Genomic DNA, 15050 nt, shown 5'->3' on the forward strand with positions numbered 1-15050 from the left:
GACATACTTAGACCACGCCTTCCACTCGCTCTGGATAAAGTGTGGTGCCTAAGAAGAGGGGTGCTCATGCATTCCTGGGCTGGGCCCCTGCCAGGACCATGGTTTGCCCCACTTCCTGACGGGTGAGGTCAGAAGGAACCCACAGCCCCATTAATCAAGTTAAGCAGACCGGGTGGTGCGCATGGCCGAGCTGGCTCTGCCAGATGTCTCCCGCTTCTCTCAGAAGAGTAGTGCTTCATTGCACCTCCTGCTCTGGCACCAAGGATCAGGGCCTCTGGCAGTCCCTAATCCTCTTGGTGGCAGGCGGAGCATGTCTAGCCAAGTCTCTGGCTTTGTCTTTATATTGTGAGTTCGTAGAAAATAAATGCAAGCCCTGATTTCCAAGAAGGTGAAGGTGATAATCAGTCTTCTAATCCCACTGTGTGCCCACCCTACCCCCTTACCTTCCATAGGCTGCTGGGCCGTTGAGCAGACAGATGTGTCAAGGTCCAGGGCCTGGGATCAGAGGTTGGGCACTGCCTGAGGAGGGAGCCCCACGTACACTCTGAGGCCTGGCTAGCAGCCCATCGGCCTGGAGTGTTGGGGATGGGAGGCGGGAGTGGTCAGCAGAGAACAGCATCCCAGTGCTGCCATGTCTTCTCCCCTCCCCAGCATCCCTACCTTCTCACTCCTAACCTAAGCAGCACAGATTTTGTGCAATGACAAGGAAAGGGAACGTTCGGTGCCAGGCTTTTAATTACAGTTGCGTCAGGCTGCTGGCCTCCATGCCAAATGGCCACATGGAGAGTTTTATCACACCACAAAGCCAACAGGGTTCAGTCTATGGTGCGTGCACTTGGCACCTGGTGAGGGTGGGGCTGTGTTCCCCCTGGGGATGGGCCGAGCCTAGATTAGCTCACACAGACCTCAGAGTGGCTGGCAAGTGCAGCCCGAGCTTTAAGGAGCCACTGGGCCAGATGGAAATGCCTGCTGGGACCCTTACAGCAGACTCAGGGGAAGGCCTGTAATTGGGTAGGAGAGGGTCTTTGGGAGGAAGGCCAAGCTCTGGAAGGATGATGGGGATGGATAGTACTGTGAGGTATGGCCAAGTAAGACGACTACAGTGATAATCTTGTCCACAATACTCTACGGTTTACAAAGAGCTTTCCATTTTCTTGAGCACACTTAATCCTCACATCACTCCTGCTTAGGGGACACAGCTCGGAGAAGGGAAGTGACTTGCCCAGAGTCAAACAGGCAGTAAACCAGGACTGGAGCCCCAGCCTCGACTACATCCAGCAGTCTTTCCACAGGAGTAGAGATGGGTCCCCCAGGAGCCAGAGGAACAGCCCAGCTGGGAACAGTTTGTACTGCCTGGAGCCACCAGGGCAGTCCTCACTTAGGGCAGCACTGTGGTGACGCTGGTGAGCACCACATGCTCCGAGACCTTGGAGACGGAACATTGGCTCTGCAAGGACAGGGACTTGTGGCTAGCAGAGGAGCGGGGGCTGGGGGCCTTCAGAGAGCTGCAGGGACCCAGGCCAGGCAGGCAGCAGGAGAAGGCGGCCTTAAACTGCTCCCGGAATTTGCCTTGGTTGGGAGACAGAAGACAGCCATAAGGAGCTGGATGCAGCACGGAGGGCTGTCCCTTGGGCCCAGGGACACCCACGCAGCTCCACCCAAGCTGCCCGGGAGAACGAGGATAGAGGCCCCAGAGAAGGCTCCCAAGGAGAAACTCAATTTTCATCTGATTCTTTGCCTCAAAACGTGGTGTCTGGCTCTAGGGCCTCAGGTTGCCTCTGCCCTCCTTGCCGTGTACTTGGAGGGGCCCAGGGCTCACCATCTGTGGCTAGGCTTTCCCCGTCTCTGCCCCAGGGTGATGAAAATGACAGCAGCAGCAGCCTTCGCATAAGGCACTATGCCAGGTGCCTGAGCTTGTCTCCCAGCTCATCCCCACCCCTTGAGTGGCTGGAGTCCTTCATCCTCACTTCACAGATGAGACACACAGAGGTGCAGTGGCTTGCCCAGGCCAGAAGTTGGACCCGGTTCTAATTCCAAAGCCCTTTGCTTAAAGGGGAGGACAGTGGGGAAGGAGAGATGACCACAGCTGCCTGGTTCAGCCGAGGGACACCAGGGAGACAGAGATTTTGTCTGGAACTGAAACCTCCTCCATGTTTCATCATCCCGCCAGCCTCTCTGGAGAGCCAAGCATACAGTAGGTGCTCAGTAAATGTAGACCCAACAGAGGAGCGCACATCAGGAAGTCTGTCTGACGTTTCCTCCCCCAAAGCGCTCATCTCTTCTGTCCTCTCCTCTGAGCTGGAAACCATCTGGCTAGCCTTTGTTGAGTAATTTCTAGTCTCAGTGAGGGTTATAGTATTGACCCCTGGCCCCTTCTTTAACCTTTCAACCTTTGCTCAAAGATTGTGTCCAGGCTTGAACAGTCCTCTGGACCAGCTCTTTAGGCCTAGTCCTAAAGTCAGAGGTCTGGTGAGTCACACTTCTGCTGAGCCGAGCGGAGGGTGGGCATTACCACCCTGAGGCTGGGAGGTGGAGGGAGGGGATGGGAGCCGTGGCACAGCCGGGAGAGGAGGCCTGTGGTGGGGTGGGGGACCGGGGATGCCTGGACTTCCAGAGGAGAGAGTGTCAGGGCTGCTGCTGGAGGCAGGTGGAGTCAGGGATAGCCCCCAAAATTCTGGCCAGTCTGCCAGTGCATGTCTAGCTGGGCATGCACCATGCACCCCTTCCTGGTCCTGGCTGCCTGAGCTGGTGACCTCCCTTACCCCTGATGCCTCAATTATGCAGTCATCCCCTCAGGCAGGGGCTCCTGGCCCTGGCACCCTCTGAAGCCTGTGTTGACCAGACGGGCTGATTGGAGGTCCTGCTGTGCATGCACCAGGCAGGGGTGGGGATGAGCTGGCCGACTCCCTGCCCTTCCTACCCGCTTACTGGTCTGCATAATCTGCAACACTAGCTCCTAGGTGCCGGTCCGCTTTCTTTGGCCACTGTTGGGAATGTGGCCTGTCTCCCACTCAGACCAGACCTCTTGGGTGGGGCCGAGTCTTCTGCCTGAGTGGGAGTTCCCAGAGGAAGGTCATGATTCCCCATGGGGGAGCAGGTATATCCTTCCCCCCATCCTTTATTTAGCCTGGTTTGCGGATGGGAAGACCACTATCCCAGGGACTGTGGCCACCCTCCGTCACTCTGCCTGCCCAGCCCACTCACCACTGAGGAAGTTGTAGATGATGGGGTTGGCGGCGCTGTTGGCATACACCAGCCAGTGGGAGAAGGTAAAGCAAGCGTAGACGGCTTCTCGGTCGCTGGCTTGGCGGAACATCCCAAAGACCCTAGGACGAGGAGGCAGGACAGTGAGAAGTGCTGTCCATGTGTGTGTGTTTCTGTGGTGTTGCTCATAGAACTCAAGCTGCAGGGCTACAAAGTACAAGAGTTCCTACCGCCCACTTCCGTCCACCAGGAGGCCCTTTCCTAGGCCTCTGGGTCTGGGGTCTTGACCACAGTTGGGTTCTTGAGCACAGACAGTATGACTCAGTGGGCCCAGGGGTATCTAGCAGCAAGTACATCTGCTAGTCACTGCTGTCGGATCCCCTGGGGCTCCCCATCCACTTTCTCATCCATCCTCATAGCAACATGATGAGTCACAGACATCATCCATTTTTCAAATAGGGAAACAGAGGCTCAGAGAAGTAAAGTGACATGCCCAAGATCACACAGCCAGAAAGTAGCCAAGCACAAACTCACACTGACATCGTCTCATGTCAACTAGCCCACGTTCTTTCCTGGCACCTGGTAGCCTCTCACTTGCTAGGCCCTGTGTTCCCTCTGCTTAGAGGGCTGTTCCTCCAGACACTTGCAGGGCTTGGTCCCTCCCTTCCTTCACGTCTTAAATGTCACTTCCTCAGAGAGGCCTTTTTTAAAAAAAACATTATATTGAAAAAAAGATTTGTAAAAAACAATCCAATCTCTGTCACTGTCACTTTCTAACCTCTTTCCCCATTTTATTTTTCTTCAGAGCAATTATCACTGCCTGACATCACGATACGTGTATTTATTTCTCTCTCCTGCTAGGTGTAAGCTGCATGAAGGCAGGGACTTGACTTGTGCTCCTGTGCACTGTGTCCCCAGCCCCTGCCATCTGATGATTGAGTGAATGCATTTTCACAACAGCCCAAGGAGGCCAGGACTGTCATTATTTACATTTTACACATGAGGAGATTGAGGCTCAGAGAAGAGAAAGGACCTGTCCCAAGGTTACACAGTGGATGAGCGATAGAGCCTGGTCTTTTTCCAAAGCAGAGAGACCTCCTCCTTCTGACCCCACCCGCGAGCTCTCTGCATGCCCTCACCTCTTGAGGACATTGAGGACACTGATGGGCAGGTAGCAGAGGGCGAAGACCAGCAGCACCACCATCAGCATCTTGGCCGTCTTCCTCCGAGCTTGCATCTGCTTCACCTCGGCCAGGAAGGCGCGGGCCCGAGGCTGGGGCTTCGCACTCAGGCCCTGCCCCTGGTCCTCCGACTGGTCTGAGGGCTGCTTCCACTTCCTCACGAGGGCCGAGGTGGTGCCGGGGATCTGTCCAGCACACACAGAGACAGCAGCGGTGGGTGGAGTTTCCTGGGGGGATGGTTCTTTGCTGGGCCCTGCTCTGGGCTGGACCCTGGGGCAGAAGGTAGGTGAAGGGAACAAACCCTTGCAGTAGGAAGGAACCTAGTATTCACGATAAAGACCAAGACTCTGGACTGAGACTGAACAATGTTCTTTTACTTTCCCTTAGCTCACTCTCAGACCACCTCCAGTGGGCCTTCTGGGAAGCTGTTATTGGCCCTTAGTTATAGAGGAGGCACCTGCAACAGAGAGAGGCAGGGGACCCTTGACAAGGCCCCAGGCCACAGGGGGCCCTGAGCATCCTTCCTGCTCTCCGTCCATCCTCCTTTAATCACCACCTCCATGCTTGGGGGTGGGGCAGGGGGCCAGTTCTGTCACACCCTGGCCCGTGGCTGTCTGTGGGGAGGCCTCAGCAAGGGGTGAGCAGGTGGGCAGCAGAATGGCTTGGACCTCAGAGCACAGGGCACAGCCCAGATTGGTGCCCATAAGCCTACAATGGTTCCAGGCTCCTGGAACAGCCACAGATAGCCTGGAAGCCCCTCCCAGCACTGGACACCTGAATCACCCCACAGCAGAGGGGCACGGGGCTAGAATTCAGGAGATGGGGTCTAGGGCCAGCTCAGCCATTCATGAACTATGTGACTTTGGTCAACTCACTTTCCTTTTCTGAGACTTAGTTTCCTGTCTGTCAGATGAGGATAGCGACTCCTGCCATCTTGACTGGGGGTCTATGAGGAGCAGATGGCAAGTGTTAGTGGACTACAAGGCTGGTCATGTTCTGGCCTGCATCCTCTCGCTGCCCGGGCACTGACCCAGGACTCACTCCCGCTAGTGCCAAGGGCCCCTAAACCCCTCTCCCCCTGCAAATAAAAACAACACCAAAACCCACAAAACCTGCTGTGGGTCAGTGCGTAATGGAGGAAAGAAGGCAGACCCTGGAACCCAAAAGGCTCTGCCAGTCGTCAGCTTTGGCAAGTTGGCTGTCCTTACTCAGCATTTGTAAAGTGAGTAGTCTTGCTTCTTTGGTTAGACAGCTGTGAAGACGTTGCGTGCAAAGTGCCTAATTTGGCAAGCACATGGAGCTGCTATTTCTATTATTGCTGTGGCACTGAACTGAGCAGCGGAATCCCCCACAGCTGGGTTTCAGTCCCCGATCTTCCACTCGCTGGCTGAGGGCTTCAGGGGAAGTTGCTTTGCCTCTCTGGGTCTCAGTTTTCTCATATACTAAGTTGGGGGTAATTTATGGTAGTTAAGAGGATGCCAGACTAGCTGGGAGTGCATGGTACCCGAAACAGCAGTGACCCATATCAGAATGGCCTCAAGCACCATTAGGTTCCAGGCTCGGTGCTAGCACTTTCTGCCTCAGGTCTGACGTGTCCCTGAGCCTTGCCTCTCTCTGGTTGCAGCCAGGATGGCATGTTCTGAAGGCAGAAGACTGTCTACTCCCTTCGACCCCTATCCCCTCCCAGCCCAGACAGTGACACCAGAGTGGGCCTCACCTGGCGGCCCCAGAGCTTGCGGAAGATCTGGAAATAGGCCATGGCCATGAGGCCCAGCGGGGCCAGGTAGGTGACAATGAAGAAGCAACTGTGGTAGATCTTGGGATAGAGGTCGTCTGCAGGGGCCAAGAGATGAAAGGGTTGGGCCCAATCTGGGAGCCTGCAGCCTGCTCTGCTTAACAATGCCACCCTGCCCCAACTAGGGCCAAAGCAAGGCCTAGGGGCAGTTGGGCCTGTACAGGCCCCATGGCCTAGAGACCCGGGAGTTGCCCAACTTGGGGGTGTCCATCCTGGGGGGACTCCAGCAGATGTCTACACTAGAGGAGGTGCCCACCCAGAGGTTTCCCCAGAAGACACCTGCTCTATGGTGTCCATCAAGGGGTTACTTACCCTGGAGGTGCACCTGGTAGATGCCCACTCTAGGGTGTTCTTTTGGGAGATACCCACCCTGGGGGTGCCCACCCCAGAAGTACCCTGACAGATGCCTGCCCTGGGGTCTGTGCCCCAGAGGGGCCCCTTCAGCGATGCCAGCCCAAGCCTCCCGCCGTTACCTGCCCAGTGTTCATCACAGACAGAGAAGAGGCGGGTACGGTTGGCTAGCTCGGGCAGCACACTGCTATATTCCATGACAGCAGCCTGGGGCACCATGACAGCCAGTGACACAGCCCAGATGCCCAGGATGGAGCCACGGGCGCGCCGGGCGGTGCTCTTGAACAACAGCGGGTGACAGATGGCATACCAGCGGTCCAGGGCGATGAAGCTGAGAGTCAGCACTGCCACTGACACAGACACGGCCTGCCCCACAGGGACATAAGGTCAGTCCTCTTGGGGGCCACCCAGAGATGTGGGATGAGTGATGAGGCTCACAGCCCAGAAACAGCAGGGAGCCAGGTGCAGTGCAAATCCTGACTCCACCGGCTACTGGCTGTGTAGATTTGGGCAAATCACACCCCCTCTCTGAGCCTCATCTGCAGAATGGGAATATACCATCCACCTGACAGGATGCTTGTGAGAAGAAGTGAAATCACCGATGGCAAAGGTCCAGCTCGAGACCTGGCACATCTATGAATACTAACTTACATTTATGGAACCTACTATGTGCCAGACACTGTTCTCATTATCCTCACAATGACCCCATGAAGTGGGTACTCTTACCTTCATGTTACAGACGAGGAAACTGAGGCACAGAAAGGTTAAATAACTTGCCTAAGGTGAATTTCCTCACCTGCCTGTCTTTATTCTGAGGGGCCAGAGTTAATCAGTTGAGTGGAAATCCTCAAAACTGAGAGATCCAAGAGGCATTTCTCTCTGCCCTGGGTGCCAGCCCTTCCCCAGACTGTTAGCAAAAAGAGTCCTCATTCTGGGAGGCAGAGAGGAGTGTAGGCCAGAGGCATAGGTGGGCATTGCCTCCAGGAGTGCCCCCCTGCCCTCTGGGGTACAGGGAAAGGGTCGAGGGATGCAAGTGAGGGTCCCTTCGCCAGCTCTCCTGCCACCCTGCTAACCTGTCTGCACATCCTGATTCCACCACGGGGAGTGGCGGGGGGGAGGGACGGCCCCGGCCAGGGGTGGAAGGGGCGGGGAGGAGACTCTGCAGCAGGACCCCTCAAATCCGGCCCCCCTGGGGTCAGGAAGCAGGCCCAGTGTGTATTGTGTTTGTCACTGCAAGCTTGTGCCTCTCCACTCCGCTGTGTGTACATGCACCTGGAGGTGACTGTGCACGTGCCTACACGTGTCTGTGTGCATGTCTGTGGTCCAGGAGGGGATCTCTGTGTGAGTATGTTGGGCTGTGTCTGTGTCCTCGAGTGTCAGGCCTAGTGGCCTGCCCTTGCCGACAGTAAAGGATGACACTGCAGAGGTACTGAGCCACCAGGTCCTGTCTGAAAGGCAAGTCTGAGGGTCACTGAGACCTATGCAAGGCCATGGTTTTTACACTTGATGTGCCAGCGGGATGACGAGGGCCGCCTGGGCAGAGCTCACCTGTAGGTAGGGGATGACCTTGCAGAGGGCATGGCCAAAGAGCCAGGACTCAGTGATGTCCACCAGCAGGCTGGCTGGCAGGCAGATGGCCGTCACCAGCACGTCGGCCAGGGACAGGTTAACGATGAAGTAGTTGGTGACCGTCCTCATGTGGTGGTTCCGCCACACTGCCAGGCAGACTGCGGGGAGGGGCGACGATGAGGAGAAGCCAGGGCAGAGCCACGCCCACCGGCGAGCCCCCTCCCCCACACCGCCAGCGCAGGCCTGAGGTAGGGGCTGGGGGGAGGGGGAGAGAGGTGACGCCCGGGACCTCTGCCAGTCCCCAGGGGAAGCCCCCCCCCCCCCCCCCCGCACCACCGGGACCCAGACACCTACCCAGCGTGTTGCCCACCAGGGCCACGAGGAACACCGCCACATAGGCTGCAATGAGGACCCACTCGTACTGCTTCGGGTACAGATAATCGCGCCACAGGTAGCGGAGAAACTCGTCTTCGTAGTCGGGAGGGAGTGGGGACGGTTCCGCGCTACCACTGGGGACCCCCGTCTGGGCCCCTGGGGTGGCTGAGGGCTCCATGAGCTCAGGAGAGTCTGCGGACGAGGGGCATCCTGGGCTCCGCGGAGAGAGGGGAGCCCGGACCGGCCTCAGCCCGCTTCCCTCAGGGGACCCAGAGTCTTGCACCCAGGTCTTTGGGGTCCCAGCCCCAAACCTCCTGAAGCAAGGGAGGGAGGAAGGAAGACAGGTAACATCAGGGAGTGCACCAGGTATTTGCATATAAGCTCCCTCTTAATTCTCACAGTGGTGTGGGTTATCAGTGGACAAAGACAGACCTGGCTTGCATCCCAAGTCCACACAAGCTACTCCTGGGTAACTTACCGCGCCCCTTTCAGCCTCGGTTTCCTCATCTGTCCAATGGAGTCAGAACTGTACCTAGGGCCGCGGTGAGGAATAATGAGCTCTAAAGCACACCAAGTGCTTTGCCCAGAAACTAGCGCGGGACACCGGCTTCCTGGCCGTTGCCCGTTACCCTTATCAGGGAACTCTGCCTTCCGACGGGGAGATGGTAGCTCAGAGAGGTTGAGCCCCTTCCTCAAGGCCACAAAGCTGCCATACCAGGTCTGTCTGAATCCACCGAACACCACAGATTGGGAGGGGAAGCCATCCCGATTGCATATGTTCTCTCCCGAGTCAGTTCACAGGCCTGAAGTTTTGATTGAAAAAATGGTCGAAGGCCGTGTTGGAGACCCAGACCCCGCCCACCAGGTCGGCCAGACCCTCGCCGGTGAGACACACACACACGTGCGCGGTGAGGAGATGGGTGCAGGGAGGAACTGAAGACCTCCCTGGGAGCCAGGCGAGAGCCCCAGGCCCAGCAGCCAGGCCCCTCAGGCCAGGCTGGTCACCCCGTGAGTCCCCGGGGCCGCGGTGCGCCCCGGCGGCCGCCAGGGGTCGCTGGGCCGGCGCGCAGGCCTCTCTCTCCATTCATAAATCCGGCCTCACTCCCCGCCCCTCCTCGCTAGCTCCGACCCTCCCGCCCCCAGCTGGGCAGGGGCGACCCGGGACGTGTGTAGGCGGGTTGCCGGTGCCCTGGGGGAGGGGGAGGGGACTCCATATCCCCACCGAGCGCCGGCGGACCCACTCCCTAAGCAGGACCCCCCTGCACCTCGGGGGCTGCGGGGGACTGCAGGGGCTTGGGGGAGTGAGGGCGCTAGGGGTTCTGTAGGGAGGAGGGCAGAGCCTGCTGGGGACCCAGCCTCCCAGCACCCAGATTATCCCCCGAGACTCTTGTCTCCCGCTGTGGGTCCTTTGGAACCCCCGCCCAGGCCTGGGGGTCCCCCACTCCCCGCACCTGTTGGCTCCGGGACCCCGGCGTCCTCGGCTGCTGGTACCCGGACCTGGCGCCGGGGACTTCTCCCCCTGCCCCGAAGGCCGGGCTCCTGGGCTCTGGGGCTCGGGGAGGGGGCCGGGGCAGCCCCCTCCCAAGGCTGCGCTGCCTCGGCGCGTTCGGCTGGGCGCGAGCCCCGGCTCCACCGCGGGCTGTGGCTCGGCGCGGGCTCCGCCGGGCTGCGCGCCGTGGGGAGGGGGGGCCGGAGCGGGAGGGGCCGGGCGGGGAGGGGAGCCCCCAGCCGGTCTCGGCTTCATGTCTCCCAGCCCCGAGACCAGGAGGGCGGAGGGAGAGGATCGTTCCTCCCGGCCCCCAGCTTCACGCTTCCATCCCACCTCCATTCATGCGTCCATCCGTTCATTCACATCGTTCGCCTTCATTCAACATTTATGCCTCTGGCCGCTCCGCATTCAGAGCGCACCTACTGTGTGCCGGTGGGCCCTGGGCAGCTTCGGAGAGCCTCAGTGCAGAGGTGGATCCCAGCTCCACCTCTCCTCGCTGCCTCGCTAGCTGATGAGGATGATGGCACAGGTGGGTCATAGGGGTGAGAGATGCCCGCGCCGCCTCCAGCCAAGCGCCAGCTGCTGCTGGAGCAGCTAGTGCCCAGCAATGCCACAAGGCCCTGCTGGCCCATCTCCCAGCCGGCAAGTCTATCTGCTCCCAAATCCTTTTTGGTCATACCTACTTTCTCTCTCCCAAGACAGGGACGATAGGTGAAGGCAAGGAGGGAGCCAGAGGGCCTGATTAATTCAACAAACATTTGCTAAGCTGTGTGCCAGACAGTGAGCTATAATAATATAGCTGCCACTTGTATAGTCCCCGCCACGCATGATCTCATTTAATCTTCACATTAACTCCGTGAGGTGGTTGTTACCATTTCCATTTTACAGATAAGCATACTCAGCTCGCGTGGTTCAGTGACTTGCCCAAGGTCACACAGCAAAGGCAGAGCTGGGAGTGAAGCCTGTGCTCCTGTCCAGGTCGACCTGCCTCCCTTGTCAGACAGAGGGGCCTTGCCCTCCAGATGGGAGCAGGCTGGCTGGAGGCAGGTGGGCTAACAGCCAGGCAAATCCTCTGTGGTGTGAGGAGAGCCGTGAGGGGGCCCAGGGAGCTTTGGGGCCCAGAAGGACAGATCAGTTCAGCCAGGGCATCAGGACAGGCTTCCCAGAGCAGGAACCTGGAGACCTGAAGAATGTGGGGTAGGATGCAAGGGAGAGGAAGCAGCAGGTGCACAGGTGAAAAGGTTGGGCCCCTCAGGAAGCACAGGTAGGGAAGGGTGACCTCCTGGGCATCAGGCAGTGGCCTTAGCTGTCCCTTGCCTCAGGACAGGGTCTTTCTAACACATCAGACCCACCCTCCTCTCTTACCTCGGAGACTCCCTCCCTCCTGGGAGGTGATTCCTGAGACGTCTGTCTTCACTGTTGAAATCAAAGCCCTTCTTCAAAGGAGCTGGAGATGCGCTGTTAGGCCTACAGTGTGTGGGAGGGGAGCTGGGGCAGCACAGGGGACCGGTCAGCGACTCCTTCACCTCTTCGGAATGGGAGGGAGGACAGAAGCTGGCCCTAAGGCAGAGCTGTCCCTGGGCAGGTACAGCATCTGCACAGCGGACGATGGATCATAGCATCCCTGGGGGTCCAAAGCTCTGTGCTGCCTGCCGGAGAGCTGGCAGAGGGAGGGGGGATGAGGGGACTCAAGAGAGGAGAGGCTGGTTAGTGTGTGTGTGTCTGTATTCAAGTAAGGGCTCTGAGTGTGTGTCTGGGGAATACAACATTTGGCTGTGTGTGTGTTTGTGTCTCTGAGTGTGCATATCAGTAGGGGACAGGCTCTGGGTTGGTGACAGGTGGTCACCCTGGGTAGGATGTGTCTGTATGGGTCTTGATTTGTCTCTGTGTGTTGGTGTTTGTGTCTATGAGGAATGCATGTGTGTGTGTGTGTGTGTGTGTGTGTGTGTAGGATCTGTGTCTGTGTCTGAATGTGCAATTGTGACTCTGAGTAGCATTGGCTAGTGTGTTCCCCTGTGAGTGTGAGAATGGGAGTGTGGGCCTGCCTTTGTGTCCCTGGCTCTGTGAGTGTGTATGTGTGGGACTTGGAGCATCTGCCCCCACAGCGATGACTCATCTAATCCCTCCACATTAACCCCCCCATCTAGAGCTGTGACGGTTTGCAATGTTGGGGCTGGGGAGGGGGCTGCAGCACGTGGGGGATGGGAAGCAGAGCATGCGAGGATGCTGAGATGACAGCTGCAGCACGCAAGGTGCAGGCGGTGATTCGAAAGGTACAGAGCCATGTGTCTGCGTGGGCGGTGGGCAGCAGCTGAGCCCAGCACAGCCCAGACTTAGAACCCAGTCCCGAGCTCAGCATGGTGTCATTGAGGGCCCCCCAGACACTCTGGGCTGGAGGGAGCAAGGGGCTCCCCAGGTCCCCCCAAATCTTATGCATAGGGGTGAATGTGTCTGTGGGGAAGGAGTTGTAGCTGAGAATCCATACCCACATCCACAGTATGCAATTTCTTGGAGCCTGTCCTCTCTCCCAATTGTCACACCACCGCTTCCCCCTTTGGTCCCCTAGAGATGGCTGCTCCCCAGGACAGGGATTATGAGTGATTCTTTCCACCCCAAAGCAGCAAATCTTTCTTCCTCTCCTATCAGACCCTGGGCAGGCAGGAGGTCTGGGCCCCAGGTCTCTCTGGTCTCTCTCAGCGGTGGCCTGAGAATGGGAGAGGCTGGTTACTTGGCCTGGGTAAGCACAAGGGAGAGACCCCAGGGCGCATGCTCAGAGAAAACCCCGGGGTCCCTGGGGGCCACGGGTGCTCTGGAAGACCCAAAAGGAACTATGGTCATTTGCTCCTTGGCCCAACAGCAGTGCCTCTGGGAGCTCCCAGCAAAGCCCCCCGTCCAGGGGAGGGATCCAGGGACCTCGTGTCCTCCATCTCCAGGCTGGGCATTCAACCCTGGTGCCTCCTGCGCCCAGGGAGAGCCAGCCTGAAGCCTTTGCCTTGCCCAAGCTGTCAGTCAACTGGTGGCCGTAAGACCTCTTTCCTGGAACCAGCCAGCTCCAGGCTTGTTGATCTAATCCTGAGCCTCCGAGCCACAGGTCCCTGTCACATCTCTCTTCAAGTGTCAGCCTGGGCACTGGCCCCAGCTGCTACCTGCCCCTCCCTCCCAATTCCAGTGTGACTTACAGTAACCTCTGTCTGGCTAGGACTAGAGTAATTGAAATGTAATTGGGTTTTCAACTTGCTAATGCTGCCACAGGCCTGGGACGTGGATGGGAACACTGTGGGCAGTGCAGAGGTGCTTCTTAGAAGAACAGAGATCAGAAAACAAGCAGAGGGGCAGGGTGGGGTGAGGGGAGGGCCAGCAGTGGCTGAGCTATGGGCCCAGAAAGGGGGATTCTGAGGCCTGAGTCTTGGCAGGACACTGAGGCAGCAGGAGTGTTTTGGTCCTTGGGCCCAACAGCACTGACCTCTGGAGCTCCTAACAAAGTGCCATGCCCATGGGAGGGACCCCGGGACCTCATGACCTCCATCTCCAAGCCAGGCACTCAGCGTTTTTGCCTTTTCTCCTTGGGAAGGGCCAGCCCTCCTTCAGGATTTGGGTGGCTGGAAGGGGACTGATATCCACTGGGAGAACAGGGGGCCCAGGGCCCACAGGCAGCCATCCTTGGTGGCTTCACAGGCTACAGAGCATCTTAAGCCAGGGGCAGGAGCAAGAGGGGAGGAGCTGGAGACAGTAGTCTTCTGTCTTCACTTATTCATGTATTCACTCAACAAACACTGATGGCAGGTAGACTGTGGAGATGGGGGCCTCCTGGTTTGGCTGGGGAGACCCCCATGTAAACAAATGGATGGGGATGGGTATCAAGCACATTAGGGTGGGAGCCTGTGGAATAAGGGCAGGGTGTGGGATGGGACCAACCGTGGTAGCACATGTGAACCCAAAGAAAGAACGAACCCCTCAGTCCGTTCAGTCTCGTGTTGAAAGGAGGTTAGGAGTACAGGCTTTGGGGCCAAGGTGAGCCTCCTGGCTCTGCGCTTGCTACTGTGTGATCTTGGACTAGTCACTTTACTTCTGTAACAGGCTGAATAATGGCCCCCAAAGACGTCCAGGTCCTAGTCTCAAGAACCAGTGAACATGTTACTTGGCAAAAGGGCCTTTGCAGATGTGACTAAGTTAAGGGTCTCGAGATGGAGAGAGTATCCTGGATGATCCAGGTCGGACCCATGTAATCACAAGAGTCCTTTTAACAAGGAGGCAGGAGGGTCAGAAAGAGAAGATGTAATGGCAAAGCAGAGGTTGAAGAGATGCCAATGCTGGGAGAGACCACAGGCCAAGGAATGATGGCAGCCAGTAGAAGCTGGAATGGGTGAGGAACAGATTCTCCGCTGGAGCCTCCAGAAGGAACGCAGCCCTGCCCATTCCTTGATTTCGGCCCCGTGAGACTTATTCCGGACTTCTGGACACCAGCCGCCCTGGTGGTCTAGTGGTTAAAATTCGGTCCTCGCACCCCTGTGGCCCCAGTTTATTTCTCAATCAGGGAACCACACCACCCATCTGTCAGTTGTCCTACTGTGGTGGCTGTGTGTTGCTGTGATGCTGAAAGTTATGCCACTGATAATGCAAACACCAACAGGGTCAGCCATGGTGGACAGGGTTCCACGGAGCTTCCAGATCAGAGAGACTAGGAAGAAGGACCTGGCCACCCACTTCCGAAAAAAATGGCCACGAAAACCCTAGGAATAGCAGTGGAGCGTTGTTTGACACAGTGCCGGAAGGTCAGAGGATAGCGCAAAAAGACCGGGCGGGTTCCGCTCTGCTGTACACGGTGTGGCGAACAATCAGAATCGACTTGACAGCACTAACAACAAAACCTCTGCAAGCGGAAGAGAAGAAAATTTCTGTTGCTTTAAGCCACTGAGTCTGTGGTCATCTCTTACAGCGGCCATAGGAAATGCGTGCAACCTCTCTGTGCCTCGTTGCACAGAATGAGACCAACGGGAGCCTTTGCCGTGGAGGGCTGTGTAAGGACTCTGGGAACAGGCAGGTGTACAGAGCAGGAGGCGCTGAGCGCCAGCAAGACGGAGACTCC

General features: G+C 57.6%; 1 protein-coding gene across 2 annotated transcripts; it reads right to left on the reverse strand.

Annotated features, from left to right (window-relative positions):
* Positions 1-720: 720 nt before the first annotated feature.
* HCRTR1 (hypocretin receptor 1) lies at positions 721-10444 on the reverse strand. Of its 2 annotated transcripts, none has more exons than XM_044770234.2 (9): positions 9927-10147; positions 8954-9007; positions 8455-8667; positions 8080-8258; positions 6654-6897; positions 6103-6218; positions 4344-4570; positions 3205-3326; positions 721-1569 (listed from the first exon to the last, which is right to left on the reverse strand). In XM_044770234.2, exons 3-9 carry the CDS (start codon positions 8651-8653, stop codon positions 1379-1381), a joined length of 1278 nt encoding a protein of 425 aa, XP_044626169.2. In that variant the 5' UTR covers positions 8654-8667; positions 8954-9007; positions 9927-10147; the 3' UTR covers positions 721-1378. The 2 variants fall into 2 exon arrangements, with proteins under 2 accessions (XP_044626169.2, XP_070366580.1); XM_070510479.1 differs by having other exon boundaries at positions 1242-1569; positions 8455-8789; positions 9927-10444.
* Positions 10445-15050: the final 4606 nt, after the last annotated feature.

Source organism: Equus asinus, chromosome 5 (assembly GCF_041296235.1).
Source record: "Equus asinus isolate D_3611 breed Donkey chromosome 5, EquAss-T2T_v2, whole genome shotgun sequence".
NCBI lineage: Eukaryota > Metazoa > Chordata > Mammalia > Perissodactyla > Equidae > Equus > Equus asinus.

Excerpts from the sequence above, each read along its gene's own strand:
- HCRTR1 (XM_070510479.1), bottom strand. The coding sequence starts at position 10,303 with ATGGAGGTGGGATGGAAGCGTGAAGCTGGGGGCCGGGAGGAACGATCC. Across the intron at positions 8,259-8,454 it reads CCTGGTGGGCAACACGCTGG|TCTGCCTGGCAGTGTGGCGG; the intron begins GTAGGTGTCTGG and ends CCCTCCCCGCAG. Across the intron at positions 4,571-6,102 it reads GCAAGCTCTGGGGCCGCCAG|ATCCCCGGCACCACCTCGGC; the intron begins GTGAGGCCCACT and ends TGTGCTGGACAG.